The following is an 18,165-nucleotide window of genomic DNA, read 5'->3' on the forward strand; positions in this document are numbered from 1 at the left end:
TGCAGGGGTGTCTCAAAGACACCCTGCTGCACCCCTGAAATGTACATGTGTGTGCATATGGCGCACATACATGCTCTATGAGCATGTGTGTGCGTCACATGCCACCTTAAAAAATGACAATTTTTGCTTTTTTTAATGAATTCGCAAATTACCATCAACAACAAGTTTGTGGTAATTTGCGATTTCGTAACCAAAATTCGCAAATTGAAATTGCTACATACATAGCATTTAAGGAATTGCAAAAATTGCGATTCCTTAATTGCTATGGCAAAATAAGGAATCACAATTTTTTTTGCGATTCCTTAAATTGCGATTTTTTCATACATTCCAAAACATGCTAAAAGGCTGTTTGCGATTTCCTTTGCGAGTCGCAAAAGCCTTGATACATCTGGCCCTAACTGCGTTATGTCAGGTGTGTAGCACAGCTCTCCTTAAAGGTTCTGCCACAGATTTGCCATCATGTCACGCAACGCAACGCTGCAAGCCAACTTGCTGCCCTACAATGAGTGGCAGGGAGAGGAAGATGTGGCGCATTCCCATCTTTTCCTTGCACTGTGCACTCAGCACGGGTGCCTGCATTACAGGCAGGATGGTGCTTGTGCAGGAAGGAGGGCTTCCTGCGCTGGAACAATCTTAAAGGCAAAAGTGTGCTGCAGAATTCACATTCTAACCTTCACCTATCAAAACTCAAAGCTTCTCTCATTTACACTCTAACCAACATATGCTCACGCTCTAAAAAACACTAGAGAACACTCAAACAACACTTCTCTGTGCATCATTTGTGCCTCCCTCTCAGTGTCACCCAGCAGCATCTGTAGCCCACCCACATGTATGGCAGTTTCATGTCATATATATGCACACTGCCATCGTGAAAAAAAAATACACAATTGTACTTATCGTTCAGTGCTGTGCTAAGCAAGGAATGGGAGAAATTTCACGTGCATATGTAATTTCCCTCATCCCTTGCACTTTCCTAGGGCTGTATCATTAACAGATGCTCATGCTCAGAGCAAAGCTGGGCACCTGCTCAGTGCGTTTGCACTGTCTAAAGCATGGGTACTCACAAACTTTCGGGGGCCAAATTTACAGTGTGGTTTGTGGCAGAGGGCCTCACCGGTGGGGGCGGGGTTGGTGGGGAGGGGCTGGGGCTAGAGAAAAAAAAAGTTGAACACAGGCCCCTGCAGCGGGCGCCCTCGTTCACTGAGCCACCAGACCCGGCATACACACATCTTTCTCTCTCTCTCTCTCTCTCTCTCTCTCTCTCTCTCTCTCTCTCTCTCTCTGTCTCCCTCCCTCGCTCTATCTCTCTCTCTGTCTCCCTCCCCTCTCGCTGTCTCCCTCCTTCTCCCTCTCTCTCTCTCTCTCTCCCCCCCTCTCTCTGTCTTCCTCTGTTTCCCTCTGTCTCCCTCCCTCTGTCTGTCTCCCTCCATCTGTCTCCCTCCCTCTGTCCCCCTCCCTCTGTCTGTCTCCCTCCCTCTGTCTGTCTCCCTCTGTCTGTCTCCCTACTTCTGTCTCCCTCCCTCGTTCTCCCTCTATCTGTCTCCTTCCTTCTGTCGCCCTCCCTCTGTTGCCCTCCTCCCTCTGTCTGTCTCCCTCTGTCTCTCTCTGTCTCCCTCCCTCTTTCTCCCTCTATCTGTCTCCTTCCTTCTGTCGCCCTCCCTCTGTTGCCCTCCTCCCTCTGTCTTTCTCTCTCTCTCTCTCTGTCTCCCTCTGTTTCCCTCTGTCTCACTCACTCTCTCTGTCTCCCTCTCTCTGTCTGTCTCCCTCCCTTTGTCTGTCGCCGTCGGTCTCCCTCTGTCTGTCTACCTCCCTTTCTCCCTCAATCTGTCTCGCTTCCTTTGTCTCATTCCCTTTGTTGCCCTCCTCCCTCTGTCTGTCTCCCTCTGTCTCCTTCTGTCTCTCTCCCTCCCTCTCTCTGTCTCCCTCTGTCTGCCTCCCTCTGTCTCCCTCCCTCTGTCTCCTTCCCTCTGTCTCCCTCACCCCCCCTCTGTCTGTCTCTCTCTGTCTCCCTCTCTCTGTCTGTCTCCCTCCCTCTGTCTGTCTACCTCCCTGTCTCCCTCAATCTGTCTCGCTTCCTTTGTCTCATTCCCTTTGTTGCCCTCCTCCCTCTGTCCGTCTCCCTCTATCTCCTTCTGTCTCTCTCCCTCCCCCTCTCTGTCTCCCTCTGTCTGCCTCCCTCTGTCTCCCTCCCTCTGTCTCCTTCCCTCCGTCTCCCTCTCTCTCCCTCTGTCTGTCTCTCTCTGTCTCCCTCTCTCTCTCTGTCTCCCTCCCTCTGTCTCCCTCCCTCTGTCTCCATCCCTCTGTCTTCATCTGTCTCCCTCTGTCTGTCTCCCTCTCTCTCGGTCTCCCTCCCTCTGTCTCCCTCTGTCTGTCTCCCTCTCTCTGTCTCCCTCCCTCTGTCTCGCTCCCTCTGTCTCCCTACCTCTGTCCCCCTCCCTCTGTCTCCCTCCCTCTATCTGTCTCCCTCCCTCTGTCTCCCTCCCTCTGTCTCCTTCCCTCTGTCTCCCTCTCTCTCCCTCTGTCTGTCTCTCTCTGTCTCCCTCTCTCTGTCTGTCTCCCTCCCTCTGTCTGTCGCCGTCTGTCTCCCTCTGTCTGTCTACCTCCCTGTCTCCCTCAATCTGTCTCGCTTCCTTTGTCTCATTCCCTTTGTTGCCCTCCTCCCTCTGTCCGTCTCCCTCTATCTCCTTCTGTGTCTCTCCCTCCCTCTCTCTTTCTCCCTCTGTCTCCCTCCCTCTGTCTCCTTCCCTCTGTCTCCCTCCCTCTCTCTCCCTCTGTCTGTCTCTCTCTGTCTCCCTCTCTTTCTGTCTCCCTCTCTTTCTGTCTCCCTCCCTCTGTCTCACTCCCTCTGTCTCCATTCCTCTGTCTCCCTCTGTCTGTCTCCCTCTCTCTCGGTCTCCCTCCCTCTGTCTGTCTCCCTCTCTCTGTCTCCCTCTCTCTCTGTCTCCCTCTCTCTCTGTCTCCCTCCCTCTGTCTCCATCCCTCTGTCTCCATCCCTCTGTCTCCATCTGTCTCCCTCTGTCTGTCTCCCTCTGTCTGTCTCCCTCTCTCTCGGTCTCCCTCCCTCTGTCTCCCTCTGTCTGTCTACCTCTCTCTGTCTACCTCTCGGTCTCCCTCCCTCTGTCTCCCTTAGTCTGTCTCCCTCTGTCTGTCTCCCTCCCTCTGTTTCCCTCCCTCTGTCTCCCTACCTCTGTCTCCCTCCCTCTGTCTCCCTCCCTCTATCTGTCTCCCTCCCTCTGTCTCCCTCCCTTGTTCGCCCTCCCCCTGTCACCCTCCCTCTGTCACCCTCCCTCTGTCGCCCTCCTCCCTCTGTCTGTCTCCCTCTGTCTGTCTCCCTACCTCTGTCTACTCTCTCTGTCTGTTGCCCTCTGTCTCCGTCCCTCTGTCTCCCTCCCTCTGTCTCCCTCCCTCTCCCTCTGTCTCACTCTGTCTGTCTCCCTTTGTTTCCTTCCCTCTGTCTCCTTCCCTCTGTCTCCCTCTCTCTCTGTATCCCTCTCTCTCTCTGTCTCCCTCTGTCTGTCTCTGTCTCCCTCCCTCGGTCTCCCTCCCTCTGTCCCCCTCCCTTTCCCCCTCCCTCTGTCTCCCTCCCTTTGTCTCTTTCCCTCTATCTCCCTCTGTCTGTAACCTCCCCCCCTCCCCTGTGGCAGCCTGGGCGGAGACAGCTTCCTGGGCACACACACAGTTCACCCTAGTACTTCACAGGTCTTTAAAAGACCATTTACTTGTTAATGAGGCTTTGTTGTATTTCACCTCTTAGCGCCCCTGCATCTCCACTTGACTATCGCTGGAATAGCCCAGCCCTCATAGAGCAGAATCTCTCGGAGTCCGCACTGCTGCTGACACTTCAAAAATAAAAAAACTAAAATACAGGTACAATGTATGCAAGGTCCGTGTGCCTCCAAGAAAGGCTTGCCGTGCCGCTGGCGGCCTGCGGGCCGTACTGGGGTAACCGTGGTCTAAAGCATATGCAGTTTTTCTCAGAATTTCTCTGAGTTTAAGCATGAACTGTAAAAAGCATAGCTCAGAAACAGTGAGCAGCGATTGCCTCTCTCTGATTCAGAGATTTGCTGTCTGAAAGTCACGCACAAACTCAGAGAATTTGCAAGTTAAATGTATGCACTTTCAAATAGAGCCGAGCCAAGGGCTGGCTTGGTGCTACGAGCCCATGCATCAGACCAGCCACAAAAATGTTTGGCATGTAGATCATGTAGCAAACACCATGTAAAAATATGAAAACGTCTCTTCAAAATTAAAAAAAAGTGTACCTCTTTAACATGCATGTTTGACCTTAATAAATCAAAATATATATAATTGCATAGAGAGGTATTTTTTAAAAGATTTTAAACTTGAACTTAAAAACATTCTGCCCCCCGCACATTGACAGCAATGCCATTAGTGAATTTAGAGGCAAGTCAGTTGTCAAGTGCACCATATATGGGGCCTAGATTCTTCTTCGAGATGGAGCAAAATTAGTCTGTTCACTCAAACACAAGGTTTTTGTACAACACACTCCCTCATCTCACATATTTGAAGGTGCTCTCATATGTGATAATGAAGAAAAAGATTTGCTTAAATCACACAATTTGGTCAAGCAGGAAAGCTGAGCTTGAGGCCAGGATTTTTGGTTTCACATTGTGCAGTTCAGCCACATGACAAGTATCTTTTCCTCTATCCTTTTTTTACATAAAATGTTATTACTTTGTCCAGTGGCAGCCGACATTATTCGTGGGTGGCAACGCTGGTGCCAGCGCGTGGGGAGGGGATTTGCGGGGGGAAACAGTAAAAAATTAAAATTAAATTAAAAGCAACACGGCTTTCCGCACCGGCCCGCATCTCTTCTGCTCTCCTCACCAGCGTTGTGATTGGTTTTGAGCGTCCTGGTTGGACGCTCAAATAGGGAATGGGAGCCTAGGCTTGTTCTCCTTGCAGACTGTAATGCAGCCTGCATGGCAAAACAGTTTCTGCACACTTAGGATTGGGCAAACCACTACTCTCCTACCCTGCTTGGAGAGCACAGCAGCCCCGCCAGCCGCAAAGGAAACATAAAATGAAAATAGTTCAAAGTTATTATCACTTTATATTTCTTTTACTTCACTGCTCAAAAGCAGTGGGCCGACTCTCCTCTGCCATAGTGGAGGAGCCGCCACTGACTTTGTTTTAAATTCTTAGAGTAAGAGGTTGGAGCATGGGTGGCAGGCAGAAACCACATGAAAGTTCAGCTCATTTTGGTCTTGAGGTTCCAAGAAGGGCTCGAGCTTTCAGTTACTCACCCACCTCTAGTCCAAACGCATGAATACAGGCACTCACCCGAGACAAGGCACCTTTTTATGATATTGCCCCTTTATGCTGGGGTTATTGATGCAGTATCTTAGACATCGAGTCTAAGCAACGCTTCTGTTTCTATAAAGCCGCCAATATTATGTTGAAGAGATAACGTAAACAGCATCTTGTGTGTTCACCTATGGAAATGTATACATTGAGTGCATTGTGTTCTTCTTTGCAGAATGTGGTGGGAGACTGAAAGCTGAGACAAAGGCCAAAGACCTGTATTCCCATGCCCAGTTTGGAGACAACAACTACCCTGTCCAGGCTGACTGCGAATGGTTGCTTGTGACTGATCGGGGCTACCGAATAGAACTACGTTTCCAAACTTTCGAGGTGGAAGAAGAAGCGGACTGTGGCTATGATTATGTCGAACTTTTTGATGGTCACGATACATCAGCTACAAGATTCGGTCGATTCTGTGGATCAGGGGTAAGTGGTTTGGAAGGATCAACTAGAGAAAATGTGCTGCAAAACATAAAATCTAACTCAACAGACGAAAGTGTAATAATATTAACATTAGCAATTTAAAAGTTGGTTTCTTAAACCAGTGTCAGTAGAGCACTACCTGGGTCCAATAAACCTGACAGCAGGTTAGAAAGTGCAGTAAAACCAGCACCAAAGCAGCACAACATTTTGATAACTAGATAAGATGTTGCTGTGGTTTATGATCAGAGAACATTTTCGTAACCTTACCTCTCCTTCACTTGCGCCATTTTTAAGCGAACAACTTACTTTTTGCATATCTTGGTCAATATTATGACTGAAGGATGCTTTTTACTGATTATATTTTTTGTCAATTACTACTGGCCTGTAGGTCAGACATGTTGCTGCCTTTTTCATAAGGAGTTCATGGGCGTGATTTCTCCTTACTACCGCTTTGTGAGCTGCACCGTTTATGGTTTGACTCACAGTTTCAAAAACCGTCAGTGGCGAAGTCATAGAAACAGTGCTTACGGTTTTTCGTCCTTTCTCTTCCTGCTCCTTTCTCCATTTGTGTTTTTTTCTTTCTTTCTCTGTTTCCAAGTATGCTGAGGAAAAATAAGCACCCGTTCCCACAAATAAGTGCAGGTGACACCCACTTGCAGCTACCTGCTCAAATTGAGCACTGCATAGAGAGCTTGTTAATTTACTATTTTAAGACTTAGCATTTTGAAATTCACACCGGAGACAGCATATTTATTAGGTGTTGTGATTGAATTCACAGAGTACGAAATATATGACTGACTAACTGGGTGAGTTAGGGAAAGTAATTCTGATTCACAAGCTAATATCTTTAAGGAACGTAAGAAATTGTCTTGTTTTATGAATTGTGTTGTTTTATTGTAATGATTTTAATTAATTGGCCAATCAAGAATTGTAAGCACAAGTTATTCTGAAATAAGCAACAAGCATAACTACTGAAGCTGTTCTCAAAAAATCAAGTATGACTTTTTTTCAGACTTTCAAAAAAAGGAATAGTTTTTTGCTGTTAACAGTGTTGTTTGTTTGTTTTTTTAGCCACCAGGGGAAATCTCATCAGCAGGCGATGTTGTTTTACTTCATTTTCACACCGACGACACCATCAGCAAGAAAGGATTCCATATACGATACAAAACTCTGAAGTTGCAGGACACCCACCACACCAAATAATACTACTTTCAACCTCTCCACCACACAAGCGAGGGAAGGAGGAAGTATATTTTTACTGAAGTTCTTAGTAACGAAAGAGGTTTTATGATAGTAAGTTCAAATGAATGGATCCAAGTGGACCAAGGCCATTTCAGCTCAGCCCAGTACGGTGACTCTCCCCGTGAAAGAGGCAAGGGAAAGATGAGCATGCTCTGGCCTTACCTGACTGTTTTGCAAAAAGCTGGTGAAAGAACATTGCATGCTCGCTGGGGGAGACAGTACAAGATTTTATTCACAGCTTCACATTTGTGGTGGAAGACTGCAGATCTGTTCAATTTATTCAGGGGTATGTCCCGTTGCCCATTATTCCCTTTGACGATGTACGATGTTCAAGGCAGAGAAAATCCATTTCTTCATCAAGTTGTAATCTCGAAATTCTGTTCCAGCCACATACACAGACGAGTTTCTGCTATATGTCTTGGACATAAGGTGTGCACGGACCTATCCACCTAGCTACTTAAGGATGTAAACAGGGCTACCTAAGAAGAAAACAATCAAGCAGATTTGTGATCTGTTTGTGCTCACCTGGTGTTTGTCTCTTCAGATAATTTGTGATAACTGGAATATTGTGACTTCAGGATAGCCCTTTATACTCTCCTCCTACACCACAGCCACCAACTGAGTTTGAAAGCATTTCACCTGACTCCAAATATAAATAAACACGGTAAAATGTAAGTCGTTTTTTATGAGAATTTGAATGCTTTACGAAAATTGGAAAGGTCAATTTACTGGTCAGATGTGCCACTTGTGCGTGACATGCTGCTTTCTCCAACCCCCAAAAACTTTCAGGGACTTTCTAATGCTTTACAGACCTGCCTCTCTAAATCTCACTTGTGGCTGATCAGGAAACCGCTCTGGTAATTCTTCGTAAGATGGACATGCGCATTGCCAGAAACCCAATTGCTGACTGTGTTTTCAGTGTTAAAACCGTCATCGCTGCTACCCTTAATTTCTTTGGGACATTTTGTGTAAGATGTGTTTTTGTTGTGTTCCTACGTTAATAATGGCATGCTACACCACTGAAGAAAGGTCTTTACAGTACTTGGACATTCTGCAGAAGGGAAAACTTCTGAATGAGTATGGACCAGAGGAAAATGACAATAAAGGAAAAAAAGTGTTGAGCTGAAGGAGAATTCTCATGGTGCTACCCTGTAAAAAAGTAACAAACAATTCCATTTAAAAATTTGAGCCAACAAATAGCAGATAATGAATGTCCTGCTAAACCTGGATGCATCGGAAGGCTAATGACTACCAGAAGTATTAAGAATCTGCCTCAATGGTAGCGCAGAGTCCTGTTGAACAACGACTATTGCCTTAGAATTCTTGCACAGGATCTACACGATCTTTCTGCAGATACACTTCTAATTTGATAAAGAATTTAACATTGTGTACAGTTCAATGTGCTAGGAAAGCTCTTTGAGCAAAAGCCATCTGTGTGGCTGGAGCATCTGTTGTATATATAGGTAGCAGCTTGTAACGTGGAGAAACTGTACGTTGCTTTCTTTGAATGAGCTATTTTACGTGCTATAGGCCAAACGGCTGTCGTCATGATGTATAGGCAATATGTATGTATGAATGAATGTTCCTCTAAAATGACATGTGCTGTGTGGTTGACCAACTAAGCTGTTACTATATGTGCCAAATTCTAGCAAGAACCTAACTGACTGTAGCAACTTTTCATGGAAAATTTGGAGGTAGACTTTCATCGTCACACTGAGAAACTAGTTAAGAAGTGACACTTTAGGCTTTACGTGCAAGACATTCTTGTATTCATGTGGTTAGATGTAGGTTGCTACTGAAATTGGCATTAGTGTATCTGTTATGTTACCATGGACCTTCACTGGCACTATTATATATATTTTTTTTACAAAAATAAAAGATAGACAGATGTATAGCCCCAGTCGGCTGCATTAACAACCTACTGGCTTCGTTTTGTGTTTCATGAGCACATAATCAAAATGTATGTATGCTTATTTATTTTGAGATGATTCACAGGAGTTCAACTTTATTTCTTTGCACAACCACATTATGGAAAGTATTTCCTTTATAGGAGATGGCTCGATTTTCATGTTATAGTCAAAATTCTCATGCCTAATAATGGTGGAATGTTAGTAATGAAATAAGATATTTGTATAGTGTGCAAATCAGATGGGCTTTCAGTCAAATAAAGTAATAAAATACAAAAGTGCAAGGAAAAGCAGAACATTTAAATGAAACATTCTTGGATTTCTATTATTCATATACTTCATCTTATTATTAGTAGTACTGTTAGTAGTAGTGGTATAAGAATTTGCGTTAGTGGGAGTATTTGGGAGTTCATTATTATTATAGTTTTATCATTGACAACTGTAAATAATAACAAAAATATCTGATAGAGACATCTAGCCGCAGTTTCTTTACCTCAGAATATACCAGGTGTCAGGTTGGATCTGAAGACTTTTTCTCGAGCAATACCCGTGTGCACCGGTAAGTGGTGTTGGTCAGCTCCGTGTGACGTCGTCAGCGGCGTCCGCACCAGAAGTGATGTCCGCGTCACCTATATAGGCACCTCCTCGGTACTCTGACATCAGCTCTTTTCTTTCCGCACCAGCTAGGCCAGATCCGTGAAGAGAGCCACCCTTTGTCACTTTATGACAGGCTTTTTTTTCGATGCTTTGTCGACAAAATTTGACGCATGGATTTTTTCCAATATGTCTAAGAAGACTTTTGGATTCAAACCATGCAGTGCCTGCCATCGAGCTATGTTGGTGATGGATACCTCTTAATTTTTTCTGGTGCCTGGAGCTCAACCCTGATTCAAAATCGGGCTCCGACTGCTGGTCCATGGCTACCAAGGCTTTGAGGGAATGGTCCCTTAACCTGCTTGGAGCCCCACATTTGACTTCATGCCGTTCGCCCTGGAAGTCTCGTTCCCGGTTGAGAGGAAGGTCCTAAGTCTAGGTCCTCCCACTAAAGCCATTGGGTCAGTCACGTAAGAAGCATAAGAAACACAAGAAGTCAAAGTACACTTCAACTTCTCCCTGTCCATCGAGCAACATGATAGAGGAGTCTCAATGCTCTACACCTTGTTATGCGGAGCCTGCACCTGGGTCGGCTCCGCGTTTCCCTGCTTTTCCAGGAGCCGTAGTGACTCCCGTCCAGGTTAAAGATTTCTATGATGCCATGTGTCTCATATGTGGGCAACCTGACACTCTCAGCGCACTTTCAGGCCCCGAAGGCTCAGAAGAGGCTCCATTAGGTTCCACACCGGTGGCTCTGGCCACGGGGCGATGCCCCCATATGGATCCTGTGTTGGATCCGTACCCCGGTGACCTTCCCTCGCACTCACCCCCGTGCTGAGACTCTATACACCGCTGGCTCCCCCAAGCGGCGCCAGCCCCGTTCTTATCCCCAATGAACCGGAGTTGGTTCAGCGCTGGTTCCTGCGCTGATGGCACCCTTGGGTACGAGGTTTTGCAGCATAGACGTCTTCTAGATTCACATACTGTGCATATCCCACCATCTAGTGGTTGAAGTCAGAAAGTGTTTTTTTTTCTCTCTCTCTTTTACCTGATTGGTGGTTGTGGAGCACAATCCTATTTATCAGACTACAACCCCCTTTGTGTGTGTGCAAGGCCTCAGATAATTTTTTTCTCCATGGAGATTGGAGGTGCCATGAAGACTTCTGAGGAAATACAGCAGCAGACGCATGCAAGAAAAGAAGCCCAACGGAAACTCCAAAGAGAGAGGAAGGTTGCATGAGGGGGAACTCTTGAGCAAAGCAGCTTGTTTAGGGCCCGATTCACAGAATGAACTTAAGACTAAATCCTAAACTTACTACTATTTGGTATTCACAGAATCCACTTACTACTTTCGCGATCCACAGAGTGAACTTACTACTTTCGGGATTCACAGAATGAACTTACTACTTTCGGTATTCACAGAATAGATTTAAGACTACTAACTTTACATCCGCACTCGGACCGTAAATTCCGGCCCGGAGGCGGAGTTTCTGGCTTGGGGGCGGGGCTTACTGCCCGGAGGCGGAGCTTCTGGGCCGGAGGCGGAGCTTGCGGCTTAGAGGCGGAGTTTCCGGCCCAGAGGTGGAGATTTCAGCCATGGCTAAATACCCACCTCTGAGCCTGAAGCTCCGCCTCCAAGCCGCAAGCTCCGCCTCCGGCCTGCAAGCTCCGCCTCCGGCCTGCAAGCTCCGCCTCTGGCCCGGAAGCCCCGCCTCCGGGCCATAAGCTCCTCCCCCAAGCCAGAAACTCTGCCTCCGGGCCGGAATTTACGGCCCGAGTGCGGACGTAAAGTTATGTTATGTTATGTTATGTTATTTTTATTTATACAGCGCGCAGCTGCCCCAGCAAAGGGGCGTCCTGGCGCTTTGAACAAGTACCAAACATAACACACATACAGAGAGAGAACAGACAACTAAGCAAGTGCAGGAAACAAGAAAGTTTTAATAGCACGCCTGAAGGCGGCCAGATTGTTCAGAGCTCAAATATGCACCGGGAGAGAGTTCCATAACCCAGCGGCAAGTACTCGGTAAGAGCGGCCACCCATCCTGCTGAGTTTGAAGCGGGGGCAGACCGCGAGATGAAGGGCCTCCGATCTCAAAGATCTTGAAGGCACATAAGGGATGAGTAAATTAGCCAGTGCAGGCGGCCAGGAGAACTTCAAGATTTTAAAGGCCAGACAGAGCGCCTTAAACTTAATTCTCTGCCTTACCGGGAGCCAGTGAAGGGCAGAGATAGTGCTGGAGGCCGAGCAGTGCCTGGGAAGGTCAACAATGGCCCGTGCCGCAGCATTCTGTACCCTTTGTAGCCTAGATGCTTCAGCCTGGTTTACCCCCAACAACAGTGCGCTACCGTAATCCAGCCGAGACAGGATTGAGGCTTGGACCACAAGCTGCCGGGTGGGGGGTCAAAAAATTTGAGGATTGGCCTTATTCCTCGCAGGATACTGTAGCAGGTGGCAGCAACCTTCTTCGTGTGACCCATAAAGGTGAGAGCCGGATCCAGCCATACTCCTAAGTTCTTTACTTCTGAAGTAGGAATGGGGGTGACGCCCAGTTCTGGAGGCCACCACTGATCTCCCCAAAGCTCTGCATGTTTCCCCAAAACCATAACTTCAGTTTTCTTGGCATTTAGTTGTAGACAATTGGTTTTTAACCAATTTGCCACTGCCAAAAGTCCTGCACGGAATCTGGGGGCATCCACTTCTGGGTCTCCACTAAGTGTCACCGCCAGCTGCGTATCGTCAGCATATGAGGTCATCGTCAGACCCCACTGTTTGACGATCGCAGCTAGCGGTTTCACGTAGAGATTGAACAAAGTTGGACTTAATGAGGATCCCTGTGGGACCCCCAGGTTCAGTGGATGGAAGGTGGACTGGCATGGTGGTATAGCCACCTTAAAGAAACGGTCAGTAAGGAACGAGCGGAACCACTGAAGAGCAGTACCTGCTACTCGAGCTTCCTCTAGGCGCTGGATCAGGATACGGTGGGACACCGTATCAAATGCGGCGCTCAGGTCTAATAAGAGGAGCGCCGCCGTCCGCCCAGAGCAAGCACCAGGCGCAAATGCTCGATCATGTAGAGCAAGGCAGTCTCGGTGCTGTGTCCCGGTCGAAAACCATTCTGACTCGGATCTAAGATATGGTTATGAGCTAGATGGTCAGTCAAGATGGAATTGACATGAGCCTCGGTGACTTTGGCCGTCCAGGGGAGAAGAGATATGGGGCGATAGTTCTCAGGCAAAAGCGGGTCTGCGTTTTCCTTCTTTAAAACTGGGGTGACCACCGCCCGCTTCCATGCGGAGGGGACCGATCCTGTAGACAACGAAAGGTTGATCAGAGTGAGAATTGGAACCCGACACAAGGGGGAGAGCAGTTTAATTTGATCTGGCTTCAACGGATCCAGAGGGGAGCCCGATTTAATCCTGAGACTGAGTTTGTCAAAGGCCTCCATAGGCAAATCAGGGATGGAAGTCAGAGTCTCATAATCCAAGAGACTCGGGTCCGCTAGCTCAGGATCCGACAGAGACGGGTCAAATCCTCGGTAGATAGCCCGCACTTTCTCCAGAGGCTAGACTCTCACAATGAGAGTCGGTGCAAATTTCTGCCGAAGTGGCTCTTTTATTCATAAGGTCTTTAAGGACCTTGAAAATTAATTTGGAAGGGTTGGTGCTAGTTTGGAATTCCTGGGCATAGAATGCGGCCCGAGTTCTGCAGATTGCTCTGTGATAGGTCTTCAATTTGGCAAAATAAGAGGATTTGAGGTTGAGATCATAGGACTTCCTCCATTCCCTCTCAGCTTTCCGGCAGAGTTTTTTAAGCTCGGCAAGAGAGTCATTAAACCACGGACTGGGTGCCTTAGAATGACATTTGGACCAGCGCATAGGTATAAGGGAATCAAGGGCATCCAAAATCCAATTGCAGAACAGGTCGTACCCTTGCTCCACATCCAAAGAAGGACTTAAGGGTTTCCGCTCCAATATCTTATAAAATTCCTAAAGTTTGAGCTTGTGCCAATGTCTTTTGAGGATCAGCCTATCCACTGGTTTGAATGGCACGTTATCAATGGGACAAAAGACTTCCACCAAAAGGTGGTCGGTCCAGCCAACCGGGATCGGGTTGGATACCTTCATCCTCTCCAAAGTGGAGAAGAAGGGATCGAGGATGTGTCCCCCCGTGTGAGTAGGATGCGCAACAAGTTGGACAAGTTGCAGTGCTTCAAGATCTGCAAGCAAAGTGTCTATGGCTGTAGATGACACGCGATCAAAGTGAATGTTAAGGTCGCCGGTGATATTAAAGTTCGCACAGCTAGGTGCTAGGGAACTAACCATGTCAGCAAGGGCGATCTTGAAGGCTGTGTCATTGCCTGGAGGGCGATAGATAAGAATACCACTCAACGTAAAATGATGACTGAAAGACACTTTAAAGAGAGCACTTTCACAGGCAGGCAACCCAAGGGCTTTCCATTCCGCAGGGAAGCACGATTTTACCGCCATGGCTATGCCGCCTCCTCTTGTGGCACGATTCAATGTAAAGACCGTGTATTCCGGGGGAAATGTAAGATTGAGAATATCGGCGTTCGAGTCCTTGAGCCAGGTTTCGGTGAGAAGAAATAGGTCAGGGGAGTCCTTTTCAATGAGGTCATGTATAAACTGGTGGTGTTTGACCAGTGACCTCACGTTCAAGGACCAGATCCGAAGTGCACGGGCGGCGGTGTTATTGCTCGTGACCGGGTTGCTCCCTTCCAAGGATCGAATCCTGACCGGTCTGTCAAGGAACCACCCCCTGCATGCACAAATGAATGGACCGGATAGGGGGTCCACAGGGACGCATGAACCAGCATCGACCCTGTTCCTGAAGGATAGCAGTTCATCCCGAGTATAGCTGATTGAAGGTATAGCAGGCATAATAATAGAAGACCTAACTTGTGCCCAGAGTCCTGCCGTGACTCGCGCTTCCTCGTCGCTGACGGGCGCAGACGGGCAGGACTCTGGCACGACTCCGGCAGCGCGACGGCGTCCCTACTGCGCGTCCCCGCTGCGCGGGGAGGAGCGACTTTAAGTAGACGTCCCGCGCTGTTGTCAGAGCGCTAGAACGCTCAAAATGGCGCTCGCCGAAGTAGGATCCTTATCCTGATGCAAGATGGCGCCCGCAAAACACCAGCCCCGGGAACCAGACCCGCCCAAATGGCGGTGAAACAACAAAATTATGTGCAGTAAGTGGGCTCCCAGTTAAAAACAGGGTAGAAGGCTCTAAAATAAGAAGAAAATAAATGGCAAAACAGGGTATTTTAAAAGTAGGCTTGAGCGCAACAGCGGTCAGCGCAGCAGGGTGGTAGCGAGGTAGCTTGTTCAGGCTACCAAGGAAACTAAGATTGCCTTAAGTAGGCGTCCCGCGCTGTTGTCAGAGCGCTAGAACGCTCAAAATGGCGCTCGCCGAAGTAGGATCCTTATCCTGATGCAAGATGGCGCCCGCAAAACACCAGCCCCGGGAACCGGACCCGTCCAAATGGCGGTGAAACAACAAAATTATGTGCAGTAAGTGGGCTCCCAGTTAAAAACAGGGTAGAAGGCTCTAAAATAAGAAGAAAATAAATGGCAAAACAGGGTATTTTAAAAGTCGGCGTGAGCGCAACAGCGGTCAGCGCAGCAGGGTGGTAGCGAGGTAGCTTGTTCAGGCTACCAAGGAAACTAAGATTGCCTTAAGTAGGCGTCCCGCGCAGTTGTCAGAGCGCTAGAACGCTCAAAATGGCGCTCGCCGAAGTAGGATCCTTATCCTGATGCAAGATGGCACCCGCAAAACACCAGCCCCGGGAACCGGACCCGCCCAAATGGCGGTGAAACAACAAAATTATGTGCAGTAAGTGGGCTCCCAGTTACAAACAGTGTAGAAGGCTCTAAAATAAGAAGAGAATAAATGGCAAAACAGGGTATTTTAAAAGTAGGCGTGAGCGCAACAGCGGTCAGCGCAGCAGCGTGGTAGCGAGGTAGCTTGTTCAGGCTACCAAGGAAACTAAGATTGCCTTAAGTAGGCGTCCTGCGCTGTTGTCACAGCGCTAGAACGCTCAAAATGGCGCTCGCCGAAGTAGGATCCTTATCCTGATGCAAGATGGCGCCCGGAAAAACACCAGCCCCGGGAACCAGACCCGCCCAAATGGCGGTGAAACAACAAAATTATGTGCAGTAAGTGGGCTCCCAGTTAAAAACAGGGTAGAAGGCTCTAAAATAAGAAGAAAATAAATGGCAAAACTGGGTATTTTAAAAGTAGGCGTGAGCGCAACAGCGGTCAGCACAGCAGCGTGGTAGCGAGGTAGCTTGTTCAGCTTGTTAGTAGTCCTAAATCTATTCTGTGAATACCGAAAGTAGTAAGTTCATTCTGTGAATCCCGAAAGTAGTAAGTTCACTCTGTGAATCCCGAAAGTAGTAAGTGCATTCTGTGAATACCAAATAGTAGTAAGTTTAGGATTTAGTCTTAAGTTCATTCTGTTAATCGGGCCCGTTATTCCTCTGCAGCCAGGAAAGTATACTTTTGCTGCCCTTTTTTTAATACTGTCTCGAGACTCTTGGGGGATGTTCTGCAGGGAGCGGATGCTTAATCTGGAAACGAGGTAAGATTTTGCTCTTTAGCATATTATAGGAGCAAGAACATGGGTGAACTGCTCCACCTCACAAGGAAGATCGTTAAGGGTTGCTGGACCCTTTACAAGAACAGCCTCAGCATGAAATGGACTCGTATCAGGAATTGGGTGAAGTCAATGGGCTGGATACCTCCCCAGAGTCTGGCCTGTTCCCCCCCCTCCACTGTGGCTGTGGAGGAGGGAGCTTCATATGAGATGGTGGTGAGAAGGGCATCCAGGGTCCTGGACCTTCAGCTTCCTTCAGTGGAAGTCAAGTCGAATATTTTGATAGCGGTCCTGCAGCTGGGTGTCTCCTCTTTGGAACCCCTCCTGCCTTTCAACGGGGCCTTGACTGATGTCCTTCTGGGTACCTGGTCCAAGCCCAGCACAGGGGCACCTGTGAATAGGACAGTCGCCATCGCCCTGCACCAGGCAACCCAAAATTCCTCAACAAATACTCTACCCCCAAGAGCTTGGCGGTTCAGGCCACTGCCTAATAAGGCACGTTCCCTTTCACACCCCGGACAGGGAATCCAAGAGACTGGATAGTTGGGACAAGAAAATGTTCTCTAACGCCAGCTTTGCATTGGGGTTAGTGAACACTACATGCTTATTGGGCCGTTACGCACACTTGATCTTTCAGGACCTGTGGCAGCACAAGTGCTGCCACAAGTCCTGAAAGAGACCGAGGCCATTCTCTCCCAAGTGGTATCCAACAGGAGTAATGTGGCAAGGTTCACCATTCGTTGTGGGCTTGACACCACTGACTTATGGGCAGATCAACGTCATCGATGATGGCTGTTCGATGCCACACCTGGCTGAGAACGTCTGGCTCTTCTGGGGATGCCCAGACTTCCCTTATGGACATGGCCTTTGGTGGCACTCCTCTCTCCGGAGACTAGACAGACATGGCCCTGGAGCGCTTTAAGGACTTACGGGCTATGTCCAAGTCCGTGGGCCTTTTGGTAATCACCTGTCCCTCATCTGCTTTTCACCATTTTCGTGGCCACGAAAGGGGCTTTCAGCCATGTCAGCCATTTCCCAGCCACCAGACCGTGCAATTTCAGCAGCCTCTATGCAACCATCGGCGTGGCTCCTTTCGACCCTGTGGGTCAGGGGTCCAAAGGTCTAGTCAGTCCCCTCCTCCTCCTGTAGCCTCTAAACCTTCCTAGCCCTGCCCTTCAGGATCAGGGTTGGCCGGTTGAGGGCAGGATCAGTCCTCATCTCCACCACTGGCAAAATATCACATAGGACAAATGGGTTCTTCAGATAGTCCGAAAGGGCCACTCCCTCCCCTTTGAGACTACTCCTCCCTCCATGCCTCCGATTTATGACTGGCTGACAGTGGACCACCTGAACTTGCTTCAGGATGAAGTCAGGACACTCTTGGCCAAGGAAGACATAGAGAGGGTTCCAGCACCAGAAGTAGGCTGTGGTTGCTATCCCCACTACTTTCTGCTCCCCAAAATGACCAGGGCCTTCATCCTATTCTAGATCTGTGAGTGTTGGACTTGGCCCTGTTGGCTAAAGTTCACTTAAACTTTTTGCTTTTCCCATAGACCATTTTCCTGACAGAGAGCTGTGAAGTTAGATGCTGTAGGTACTTGCCACTGCTAATCAGTGTGCAAGTACAGATGTTCCCTGTATAAATTGTAGTGGTGTTTGGTTGTCTCTGATTGGTATGTTTGCCTTACTAGCGAGATCCCTAATTGATGTGCACTGTGTGTGCTAGAGTTAGTACTAACGAAATGTGCAGCGAGGGAACATAGGTCTTCAGTGTAGGGCTTGCGCGCATTATGCTAAATTAGCATGTTGTCCTGACAAGTCCTACCTCTTGTCAGGCCTTACGTTCCATTTTGGATACACATGATGCACCCCTGTAGGTCGTCCTGGGTAACCCCTAGGCAGGGTGCAGTATAGGTGAAAGACAGGACCTGTGCCAGTATGGGTGCTAGGCCCTGACAGTGAAAAAGGCTCCATTTCATTTTCCCTGATGAAAAGCCATCCTGCCCATAGGATAGAATGGGGGAGGCTGAGTGTAGTATTGTTAGCCTAGTTTCCCA

The 18,165-nt window shown here is 48.2% G+C and overlaps 1 protein-coding gene across 1 annotated transcript in view; it reads left to right on the forward strand.

Annotated features, from left to right (window-relative positions):
• The window catches only part of TLL1 (tolloid like 1), a 390,413-nt gene extending 381,504 nt beyond the window's left edge, over positions 1 to 8,909 (forward strand). The window contains exons 20-21 of the mRNA XM_086962398.1: positions 5,501 to 5,751; positions 6,820 to 8,909. Coding sequence (XP_086818524.1) covers positions 5,501 to 5,751; positions 6,820 to 6,951 — 383 coding nt within the window. The 3' untranslated portion in view covers positions 6,952 to 8,909. The remainder of the gene's footprint in view (positions 1 to 5,500; positions 5,752 to 6,819) is intronic.
• The last annotated feature ends 9,256 nt before the right edge of the window (positions 8,910 to 18,165 follow it).

The sequence above is a fragment of the Lissotriton vulgaris genome, chromosome 3_1 (genome assembly GCF_964263255.1).
Source record: "Lissotriton vulgaris chromosome 3_1, aLisVul1.2, whole genome shotgun sequence".
Lineage (NCBI taxonomy): Eukaryota > Metazoa > Chordata > Amphibia > Caudata > Salamandridae > Lissotriton > Lissotriton vulgaris.